At 36.8% G+C, this 12,774-nt stretch overlaps 1 protein-coding gene across 1 annotated transcript in view; it reads left to right on the top strand.

Annotated features, from left to right (window-relative positions):
• LOC129227965 (dynamin-1-like) overlaps positions 1 to 12,774 on the top strand; it is a 129,755-nt gene that overhangs the window by 17,648 nt on the left and 99,333 nt on the right. Inside the window, exon 8 of the mRNA XM_054862590.1 lies at positions 6,148 to 6,342. Within this exon, the coding sequence (XP_054718565.1) occupies positions 6,148 to 6,342 (195 nt within the window). The remainder of the gene's footprint in view (positions 1 to 6,147; positions 6,343 to 12,774) is intronic.

Raw genomic sequence — 12,774 nt, forward strand, 5'->3', positions numbered from 1 at the left:
TTATTGAAGAAAACAATTACCACTAGTCGACCCGTGCGAAACTCCGCACTGTGCTTCGAATCGTTTCATGAAGCATTTCGCTCTTTAAAAATTTCAAAGAAAGAACGTTATGAAGAAGAACCGAAAAAAGTAAAGGAAAAAAAGTAAGCGCAGAAGAGAAGACGTGTATTTTGAAGACATCAGTAACAAAACCTCGTTAAATACAACGTTGTGATAATTTGATCATCGCTAACCTTTTGGTTGTACGTATTTTCAATGCAAACATAAATATCATTAAAAGTGTGGCTGAATGACTCGTGAAAAAGCAGTAATTCTGCATGTGAAAAAACGGGCTGTGGCAAATACAGTCCTGCCCATGTGAGCATCTGACGGAAAATAAGAAACATTGAAGATATTTAATGGCACGGATTCGAACTGGCGCCATTCTGATTAACAGCACAACACTCCAACAAACCTAGCAATTGCGCCTTCCTTTTCGAATGTTATTCATTGAAGGAATGAGTAATAAAAAACAGCTAAAAAGCTTTTTGTCAAAAATAAAATGATAATAATAATAAGATCATGCGTCTCAATGTTTTGTCATTAGACAGCATGATACGATTTAAAATTATTCGTAAGAAATGGAATTTGATAAAAGAATGAGGAAGATTTCGCGTAGCGATTGAAACAAACATATTAGAGAAATAATAAATTAGATTGAAAATAAGTGTTTTTATTTTTGAAAATTGAACAATTTCCCATAGAAGGCTGCTTTAACTGTTATAATAACTTAAATCCCCACACACGTTTTTCTTTTAATCGAACACTTAAAATTCAAAACCAAAACCAGTTGAACTGAGTCCGTTTTTACGTGTAATTTTTCGAACGTAGACAATATATATATATATATATATATATATATATATATATATATATATATATATATATATATATATATATATATATATATATATATATATATATATATATATATATATATATATATATATATATATATATACTTTTTCAGCCGAAAGCAGAGGAGTAGAAAATGATTTCTTACTAATGAAGTTGATAATAATTTTAATGTTTCATATCGTATTCGAATTAATAATTAAAGGTTTACTGGGCGAAACTCGTAATTTCAATTTGGCGTAGTATTTTTTCATTTGTACAAAAGATCGAACACTGCTATTAGAAAAATCTACATTTCAGCATACAATGAAAATGTTTTTCTGCACAAAAAGGATTCCCTTGAGGTAAATCTAATACTTTTTTTGTGCTTACATTATGCTTAGTGGTCTGGACGGAGTCAAAGCTTTTTTTTTTAAAAAAAAAAAAAAAAAAAGGAAGAACACCCTTCGATTAACAGTCAACTTATCTGAATGATAACTGTAGCCTGCATGAAGGAGTCGAAACACCAAGTAGCATTCCCATCGCATTTTTTTTATTGTCTTACGTGTGTTATCTGTTGTATGTTATGAGTACATGTAATGCATAATATTAATCTAAATTTGCTATTGTGTCGGACAGTTCGGGCTTGCCCGAAGTTCAGATAGTTTATAGCCGAACGCTCTACCGAAAAAAACTTCTCAATTTAATCGAGCAAGTGCCGAAATCTAGTGATTTTAAGCTTTATTTAAAAAAAAAACAGGTTAATTAAATTTTTTTTTTCTTGCCGAAAGCGACGCAAAAAATTGGAAAATTGTATTAGAACTTTGCTTTGAAAAAAAAAAAAAAATCTGCATTAGAACTACAGGATGCATCAAGGTTTGCAACAGCAAGGGGCGTTTCCGAAAACTTGATTTTAAGACCGTAAGTCTATTTTTCGTCATTAACCGGCCTGATAAGTTTTAAAATTAGGGGGGAATTTCTTCAAGAGATAAGAAAGATCTCGCATACTGACAGAAAAATAATCCATAGAAATAATATATAAGAGAAGACATTGAAGAGAAGTGTTTTTATTTTTTAAAATTTTTACAATTTGTTATCGCAGGCTGCTTGCTTGAACCGTTATGGCTTAGATGGCAGCACGTTTTCATCATTTAACCAAACGGTTAAAAAACAAAATAATTTGAACTAAGTTCTTTTTTAAGCGTAGCTTTTCGAATGTAGTAAAAATGTGATAGGCTATTTGTTTTTTGCCGAAAGAAGAAAAAAAATTATATTTTACCCGTCTAGTTGTTAGTAATTTTAATGTTTTACTTCGTATTCTAAAAAAATATTATTAGTTTTAAATGAAAAGTGTAATTTCAGTTTGAGGTAAAAAATTGTTTAACTGTGAAAAGGGTCAAAAACTAATTAGAAGAATCTGTATCAACATTCGATTTATTTATTTTTTTCTGAACAAAAAACAATTCCATTGTAGTCTGAAATCTTAAATCTGACACTTATATTTTCGCTCACATTATGCTTTAATTTTCTGACCGGAGCCAAAACTTAAAAAAAAAAACCTTACTAGTAAGAATCAATTTAGCTCCATATGGCATCAAGTTTTCATAACAGCAAGGATCGTTTCCATCTCCTTTATTCTATTACCTCATATTTGTTATTCATTGTTATGAAGTGTTCATGTAATGCACGATATCTCTCTAACTTTTTGATGCAAATTGTCCGGACATGGGCCCGAACACTGGTTCTTCTGGTTTCCAGTCGAACGCTCTGCCGTTCGAGCTATTCAGCTCTGTCGGTCAGAGTACAAGTAAAAGTGTTAAATTTAACCAAAAACCTCAATCTGGTGCTTTAAAACAGGTTTTTTTTTTGACAGAAAAAAAATAATTTTTAGACCGTTGGTCTATTTTTCGTCATTAGCCTGCACGATAATCTTTAAAATAAGGGGTAAATCAAAAAAATCGATGAAGAATTGAGGAAGTTCTCGCGTAGGAACGAAAAACAGGCTACAGAAGTAATATATAAGGATAGTGTTTGAATTAATTGGGACAAAGCTGTTATTTTGCGGATTTTCAAGTTGATTGCCAGCTAGCTCCAGCAGGTCCGAATAAGCTGCTATATCTGTCTTAATGCGATCTGGATGTCAATTTTGATTGTTCAGAACTGGTTTAGATGAAAAATTAATCTAGCCTTCAGATTCTTTCTGTGAGAAGAGGAAGTTACATTTTGCATTCGTTTATATTAGTACGCTAAAAAGAAATATAGAAAGTAAGAAAGTTCGCAAAGGTAATCGTACTTAACGGACGCATGTCTATGGCAGTAAAACATACTACATTTATGATTGGTATTAGAAAATCGGGTTTCTCCGGGTGTCTGAAGAAATGCAATGCAACTGAACCATTTTCTCCTCGAAGAACAGGCAAATGTGAAGGAGAAAAAAAAAAAAAAAAACTCAAAAAAAAAAAAAAAAAAAAAACAGTTCGTACTCTGAAATAGCATTATTAGACCTACAAGAACTAGCCAATAGCTTATGAGGTATTTTATTGCCTATTGATATTGATATTCATTGCTTGAGATTGCAGCGGATACCTCTCACTTTTGGTCAGAAGAGAAGTTGTCAAAAGTTCTAATTTCCAATCCCCCCCCCCCATAGTCTTGTGTCTGTTTAGTCCAATTATCTTTGGCGTTGTTCCCTTCTAACTCTATAGCCGTTGTATCCCTATTTCGTACACAATAATGAAGGAATGGAAAATGTTACTTTCTCCTCTCACAGAAAAAAACTGAAGTATTTTTCAATGTTCCCAATTTCTCATCTAGACTAGTTTTAAGTAGTCAAAACTGACATCCAGATGATATTAAGTCAGACAGAATTGCTTAGGGAACACACTGAAACTATTTTCAGTAAGTTGCCGCCCTATAGCCAGGGCCAAGGCAGAAATACATGAAATACACCGCCAGCTCACTCATTCCAGCGGAGGACTGCAGTTTCGTGCTTATTAGCACTCATCAGCCGGCATAGGAAGTGACTGAGCTGGAGGTGGAAAACCTCTTAAGGGAGCCAAGAAACAAACAAGTAGGTAATGTAGAATTAGCAGTGGCGCCGACTCCATGGGGCTTGAGGGGGCCCGAGCCCCCTCAAAAAGTTTTTTGAGGGGGCAGAGCCCCCCCAATAATTTAAGAAAATTATTAGTTATTTAATACTTTCTAAACTCACAAATTTGTTCCAGTATTTTTTATTTTCCTTGGTTGAAGATAGTTACCTTGTGAAATACATTCAGTAATGAGTTACAACAAATAATTTTTACGATAAAAAGTATGTCAACTGAAAACGAGTGGTGTGAATAATGATAGTGTTACGGTACTGCGAGCACTTAGAATTTGTCCCAGTGTGCGAACCTGCGGATAGTCTGTCCGATTAACAATGGGGAAGAAGTGATTGAACAACTTGGCTGTTCTTAACCGGCGATATAATTTGGATGAATTGGATATTCGACCAGTCGTCGACGACTTCAAATTCGGTAATCTAGTCAGGCGGTCGACATTTGCACCTTTCTATTGACAGCTCTAATATTGGTATTTCAAGCAATTTTAAAAATCTCTGTAAAATAGAGAATTAACTACATACAGAATGTTGGATTTAAAATTTCAAAATATTAGTACTATTTTATTACCGTATTACTATAGTACTGCATTAGTTATTTTCAAATACTTCAATATTTTTTGGTTATGATAAGACCCTATAAAAACCAGCTATTTACATACTATATTAACTTTCTTAAACAAATTAACTGTGGGATATTATTTTTATTTAATGAACTCTGAGCCTTATTAAAAGCAAGTTTAAATTAGCTATTTCACTCATTATTCAAAGTGCGACAGCAATATCTTATGCTTTATTTTTTAATGATAATTTAAGATTTATTTAAGTATAATTTCAATCTTTTTATATATATGTATTCACTATTCTGTAATAGTATAAAAACAAAATTATTATACTATAAATTAAATTAACTTTTTACGAAAATACTATACATGAGGGGGGTTTTTTGTGTGTGTGTGTGTTTTAAAGTCAAAACATGTGTCGAGTTAGCGAGAGTAGAGTTTTCGGGGTTCTAATGTTGATAACAAATTACTCTAAAATGCTTAAAAAACTGTAAAACTTACTTTTTCCATCTCCAATTTAGAAAATTTCCAGGGGTTAAATCCGCGGTATATCCCCCACCCTCCCAATATTTTTTGTATTTAAGCGCACTGGGAGTACTCTTCCATGCAAGTCAAGCCCTACCTTATATCAATGCCTAGCCACGGAACTGCACAACTTCCCCCAAAATAGAACTGTAAAAATATCCCACATTGAAGACAAGTGACATGATCTAATTGAACCAGAAAATTTGTATACAAAATCTTAGATTGACTTTGAAAACGCCATGTCACATATTGTTTGTTTGTATAAATCATATACACCAGAAAATATGTAAATTGGCATTTTCAAGGTTCAAAAAATCTTAACTTATTTTTTTGAAAAGTGGGGCGGGGGGACGCCATGGGATTACATAACCCCTGGATCACCGGTGCAGTCTAGCCCCCTCAATAATTTTTGCAAGTCGGCGCCCCTGAGAATTAGCACTGACCAGACGAGTGACCGAAGCAATGGTTCGGTTCAACTCGAAGATTAAAGGCAAGGCAAGGTATTTTCAGAAAGTTACCGCCCTATATGAGCCGTTTGGCACTCTTGGCTCCCTTAAGAGGTTTTCCACCTCCAGCTCAGTCACTTCGTATGCCGGGCTGGTGAGTGTTAATAAGCGCGAAACTGCAGTCCTCGGCTGGAATGACTGAGCTGTCGGTGTATTTCGTGTATTTCTGACTTAGCCCTGGCTGTAGGGCGGTAACTTACTGAAAATACCTTGTCTTGCCTTCAATCTTCGAGTTGAACCAAACCATTGCTTCGGTCACTCGTCTGGTCAGTGCTAATTCTATATTAGCTACCTGCTTGTTTGGCACTTTTGGCTCCTTTAAGAGGTTTTTCACCTCTAGCTCAGTCACTTCCTGAGGGAGGATGCGTGCTTATTGCACCGGCTGATGAGTGCTAATAAGCACGAAACTGCAGTCCTCGGCTGGAATGATTGAGTTGGCGGTGTATTTCATGTATACTGGAACTAGCTGGGAAGCAAGTTGAAAGTCCCCGAAAAAATATCTTTGTCCCAATTAACGCGAACACTATAGTAGTTATTTAGAAACAAATGTGTTGCAACTTCGTTTTGCTTCAATTGATTTCAGACACATTGCCCATCGAATGGGAACGCTAAATCTCCAAATTTTGCTTCAAAAGATGCTCAGGTCTCATATCAAAGTTTGCTTGCCGAATGTTCGCACCGATATATCGCAGAAACTGAGTGCCTACAAGAAGGAGCTTAAGGAGTTTGAGAAAGTCTTGGGAAACGTCCCAAATGGAAAGCAGTTTTATTTAATCAAGTAAGCAAATTTAGATCTTTTAAAATATGCAGTGATATTTTATTTATTATGAAAAAATAAGTGTTACTTTATATTAAGTTTGTTAAATTGGTGGTGTCTGTATGTTCATGTCACTTTCGGGTCCCTCGTGCACTTGAATGGTACCCTTAGGGTTCCCTATCTGTTGTGCGGAACCCTAAGGACTATAAAACCTATGTTCGATCTTAATACAATTTCTTTTTGATCCGAATCACCGTAATCCGAACATTCATTAATCCGAACGCCACCGAGAGGATATACATTTAGCTACGGTTGGTTACCGATTGGGACCAGTTTAAGGCGAAAATAAAGTTCTAAGAAACTAAAATCTACTTGTAAGCTCACTATAACAATAAAATGTATGTCATTTCGCTCAGAATTAAACCTCTGTAACATAACCAAAATCTTGCAAGTAATTAAAATTAATAGAAAGAAAAATCAATTCAACTGACACACACTGTAAAAACGATTCAGAAACGTTCCTGGAAAAAAATAGGCAGCTGATGTGCCCAATTTCTGCCAGCAACATATCTTGCAAAATCCAGGAACGTTTTCCTCTAAATTTCAGTAATCTTCCCATTTAAAGCCAGTCGTGTCTCCGGAACTTCAGAGTAATCTTAGGTTAGTGATAATATAACAGCTTGGCACCTTCCTGATTAGTCAAAATAGTTGCAAAAGCAGTATTGCGAAAATGGCCAAAGCTAAGCCTAAATTGCAAGCATTAAGCATCTTGCTTGAATGCAATTCTTGCAACGCTACGTAGTCCATACTTATTCGCTCCCTTTGGGATTTAATCAGCATGGACGAGCCGTAATTGAATGGAAGCCGATGCACCTTATAAATACTCTTAGTTAATCTTTAAACTGGGAGCTAAAAATATTTTTTACTACAGAGAGAAGTTTGCATTCCTGTAACGTGTAGAAATTCAGGAAACTTTTTGACAACGATACTTGACATTTCCAGGAAGTGGATAAAAACCGTTGAAATGCCGAAACGTTACGCGGAAACACTCAGGAACGTTTCGGATTTTTTTTACAGTGCAGTGTAGTTTTGATTAGTTGTGGCTACCTACGAGCTAGCTGCGGCCGCCTTATGTTCCAATTCTGGCCTATACAAAATTTTAACTGTATAAGTAAAATCTGAGTCCAAATATTAAAGAAACATTAATGCAATCCATATAACAAAGCAGGGTTCCCCAACCTTTCTGTACCTAAGAGCACATTCTAGAATATTGGTCGGACGGCGGGCACAATTATTTTCTTCAAGCGTGTTATCAATAGTTAAACATAGTTAATAATACATTGGCCTCAAAAAATTAAGGTACAACATGTTTTTCGAAGCTCGCTATTAAAAAAATGGCAGTAACAATAAAATTGATAGTTTGCATGAATGATAATAACAAACTTTAAAACCATTTATAAAAAACCATAGCTGCCACTTTTATTTTAAAGGAAAGAACATATCTTTATGAGAGAGAAAAAAAAAAGCAAATATCAAGCTTGCGTATTTTTGTGTGTAAGTTGTGTTTATTTTCAACTGTTGTTGGCAGTTTCGGTGACAATAGTCAATAGAGTTTAGAAAATGTCTCAGAGACGTCGTTTGCTCGATTCGTTAAGGTGGTGGGCAGGAGAATGGATGGAAATGGGATTGTCTCAGGCTGAAGGTGCTAGACGTCTCAATGTGTCTCGTAGAGCTGTTCAGCGACTTTGGGATCAATACCAATCAGAAAATTCTGTACCCAGAAGACCTGCTCCAGGCCGACCACGAGCTACAACACCTGTAGATGATCGTTTTCTAGTTCTTTTGTCCCGAAGGAGAAGAACCACTACTGTACCACAGTTCGTTGCAGACCACTTTGTAACATCAGGAAGAAAAATCTCTGCTACTACGGGGCAAAATCGTCTTCACAATGCAGGTTTCTATGTAAGACGGCCAGTTGCGTGCGTTCCGCTCAGGGATCCACAGCGAAGGATCCGCTTATGCTGGGCATGAGAACATGTTTCCTGGACCCAGCAGCAATGGGCTTCTGTGCTGTTCACAGACGAGTCCAGATTTACATTGGAGAGTGATTCAGGGGGTCTACTGATCTGGAGGGAACAGTGCACTAGATTCTATTCCTACTCAGAATCACAACTGACTACAACTGTATTTATGTCGAGGACTGCATACTAAGTGCCTTGCCTCCATTATTTTATATACCGATAGATGGCAGCACCATCACCGGATCGAACAGTTAATGAGAATTTAGAACTAGTCCAGGAGCTAATAGCTACATGGTGCTAGCACCCCCAGAGGTATCGTTTCACTTGGAAAACATTGAGACCACGAGCATATTTAACGTCGCCCAGTCCCCTTTAATGACGACGGTGGGTCTTCGACCATCGAGGTTCGAACTCAGGACCCTCCGGCCCCGACAGTGGACTAGATACAATCAATCTAACACTGTTGAAAGGCACAGTTATAGAGATGGTGGAATCATGGTTTGGGCAGTGATCTCGCTCGGTGGTCATACTGACCTGCATGTGTTCCATGGAGGAACTCTGACTGGTCTGAGATATCGGGATGAGATCCTTGACCCATATGTCCGCATATATTCTGGTGCTATTAGTAATGACTTCATTCTGATGGATTGTAATGCACGACCTCACCGAGGTCGGATTGTTGAGGAGTATCTTGAGGACCACGGTTTGGAACGAATGGAATGAATAGCTCGATTTCCAGACCTGAATCCGATAGAACATCTTTGGGACTATCTTGACAGATCTGTTGCTGCTTTAAATCCTCCTTCAAGGTCGTTGTATGAGCTGGAACAAGGCTTACTCCGTGTCTGGTTTTCGCTTCCAATTCTGGTGTCCGACAACTTAATAAACAGCATGGAAAACCGGTACCGCAAATGCATTCAAGTTAGTGGGGACACATTCCTTATTAGAACCTATTTTTGTATTGTTTCTATGTCATTTTACTATATAACACTGTGATCTTCTGTTTTTTTTTCAAGAATGGACTTTTCAGCAAAGATTGCTTTTTTTTTGTTATAAATCGTTTTTGCAATACACTTATACAAATTTTTATGACGCATTCAATAAAAAGCTATTTAATGCACCTATCCTCCAAATATTTTGTTCCTACATTCATTCATTTGCAAATTAGACGCAAAAAAAAAAAAAAAAAAAAAACTGTTGTACCTTAATTTTTTGAGGCCAGGGCACATAACAAGTCAGGTATATGTAAGCAGTTCTAAAAATATATATTTAGCGCTTCAAAATTTAAATCGTTTTAAATGTTTCAAAATTTAAAACGATTTTATTCTATACGCTGATTTTTTGGGGAAGGAAAAAATTTGTTTTTCTCAATTTTTTTTTAGAAATTCTCACGCATTACAGTGAATTTCCGGCCTCTGATGCTCTGAATTCAAACATTTCTACCTCCAGAGTTCTTCTGCTTTCTCGGGAACAAGGTCTTAAAATAATGCAGCTAGGTCGATTACATGTACTTGACTTGTAAAATGGCAAAGGTCCTGGTAACCAGCGTAGTTTTACAACATAAAAAAATTCCGAAATGTCACTGATTATTTCCATGAAACTTTTCCGGATTTAGCGGGTTTTCATCAATTTCCTGTGAAAATCAAGTATTTTTGTCAAAAAGTTTCCTAAATTACTACAAGTTGTACGAATGCAGACTTCATTTGCGGGTGTGAAAATATTTTTAGCTACCAGTTTAAAGATAAACTGAGCGTATTTGATAAGTGTATCGGCGATTACTGGGCGTTCAGATTGACTTAAGGCCACTATATAAGGGGAGCAGCCTCGTCCGACATTTTTTTTCTAAAATTGTCGGTTGACAAAAATTAGTAATTTTACAAAAGCCTTGTTGCAGAAAACTGGTGTCCAAGCTTTAGATGTGTTGCCTGTTTGATGTTTGCTTATTTTTTTGGTAAGTGAAGATTTTTCTAATACATATAGGGTGTGTATTTTAAGTAATGAGAATAAGTCCACAAAAAAGAATTTATTAGAGATACTGCTACATATTTTTGGTAGTCTTCAAAATATGCTCCTTGAGCATCAACACAACTCTGTAGGCTACGTTTCAGGCGCTCCCTGGAAGTCACCAACCAAAACATCCTTCTGAGCATGCGTGCACGCCCTTTTAACATCATCAAGGGTCCCCTGATGGCGCCCTTTGAGGCTTTGAGGGCGGTTTTCACTTTGGCGAAGAGGAAAAAGTCTGCTGGGGCAAGGTCAGGGCTGTAGGGACGCTGTGGAACTGTTACGATGCCATTTTTGTCAAGTTCTCGGCAACCACAAAGCACGAGTTTGGCGCAAATCTTTCTCATCCCAAGATCCTCAATGATGATTTTGTGCACAACAATTTTATCCATTCCCTAGCTGTTCTGCAATCATGCAAACACTTAAACGTTGGTACGTGTTCAGCAACTGTCGCACACGTTGCTCGTTTTCCGCGGTTGATAAGCGATCTGCACAAGGCTCTTCCTCCACTCTCCCGGCCTCTAAAAACTTGAGTTTGCGATAAGCTTTCCCTTCTGTACACTTGCTGAATCATTTCCAGTGTTGATGCAGTCAATTTTCCAAGGCGAATGCGGTAACGCTGTTCAATGCTTTGTTGCATTTTGAACTTGCACACACTTTTTTGAAGAGGTTTACGCCACGCCTGATCCTGCCTCAACCAAAGCCAGCCAGCAGGCGACTGCCGAGCGGAGCGGTATCAAGGTCGAAGGCCCCACTACCGACTCCAACCGATCGGAGCGCCCTCTGGCGTATAGCCGTTGTCAGGACAAAAATATTCTTTTTACTTAAAATACATACCTGTATTTAAAAAAAAATAAGGTGTTAAAATGAGATTCATTCCAGTAAACATTTCCCGATACATTTTCGTTAAATTTGTGAACTATGTTATTGTTCTAGTGACATTTTTCTCAACTTATCATCAGTTGTTTTACGAAATTGCAACCAGCGAATATTAAAACATATTTATAAATACTAGAAACAAGGTTGGTTCCCCAATCGTCATGCGGTCCAGGAAGATTGGGCGCCGGGAACATTGGGGCCCAATGTGCTCGGCGCCCATTCTGCTCATTTCGATCGTCATGGAACGAAAATGTCGGATAAGCCGGTCTGTCCTTTTCAAGTCATTCTATAGTGGGAAATCGGGAATATATAAAATAATACTCTTAAATAAGCAATAGATGCCAATCATAAATGCCAACTTTAGCAACTAACCATCCAAAAGAAGCTTTCTTTCCTTGCGAATGAGTGAGAGATTTCTAAAGAAGTAATTGGTGGCATATATTCGTCGAAAGGGGGATAGATTATAGGATTTCTGGTCCTTTTATCCTGTCTCATTTTTAAACAATTACAGTTAAGTCAATTTAAAGTTGAGAAACTTTTAAACTGTATCTTCACGGTCGCAAGTTAAGCTTGCGCCATCTAGTGAACTGCTTCAGAAAAGTTTTATTTGTTATTAGATTTTAATTATTTGGGATAATTTAGTATTTAAATTTAAAATTTAAATAATTTCGAATTATGATGCATCTCATTTAGTACAAAATTCAAGTTCTCTGATTGGGAGAATGCAATGAATCAGGGGAGCGCTCTCATTGGCTGTCTGCAAAGCCGGTTGGCTTCTTTTCAGGGAATTGTAAAACAAGCGTAAGTGAGCACCGATTGTTTACTACAGAGGTTCCCAAACTTCAGACCTCCGCGGACCCCAACGAGAAAAACTACAAACTTCGCGGAGCCCCCCCCCCCTCCCCCGCTCGGGCGAGCGGAATATATTTTTCCTTTAAATTTAGTTATTCATTTGTTCTGTCTATTTTTAAGATCTCATGTCTGGTTTCCATTTCTTACATTATTATTTTGAAGGTACCCCTTTCGCAGGGGTACTCCATAATTATTAAAAGCGACTGCAAACTATAGCATTTGAACTATTTCAGCCCTTGCTTGAAGATGTGAATGTTGACTATTAAATTTAGTCTTGAAAATTTTGGAGCAAAGTTTTATTTGAAGTATAATATCCCAGCTGTAAAAATGTGCCCCAATATTTGCATTTTACTTAATATAGTTTTGTAACAATATGAACTTCGTCATGTACACAAAATTAATTAATGTGTAGTGTGTTTACTTCCGAGAGTTCTGGGGGGGGGAGGGGTTGCCGCGTCCTGCATGTACGTAAGAAGCAATTTTTATTCCTGATAAATGTGCTTTCTCTTTGAATTAAAGTATCGTTACTAGTCCTTCAATCTCAATAATATTTAACTTTTTAGCTGGATAGCACCGCGGACTCCCTCACTGTAAAAACCATTCAGAAACGTTACTGGAAAGTAGTGGGCAGCTGATGTGCCCAATTTCTACCAGTAACATATCTTGAAAAGACTAGCACCTTTTTCCGCTAAAAATC

This window comes from Uloborus diversus, chromosome 8 (assembly GCF_026930045.1).
Source record: "Uloborus diversus isolate 005 chromosome 8, Udiv.v.3.1, whole genome shotgun sequence".
In the NCBI taxonomy this organism is placed as follows: Eukaryota; Metazoa; Arthropoda; class Arachnida; order Araneae; family Uloboridae; genus Uloborus; species Uloborus diversus.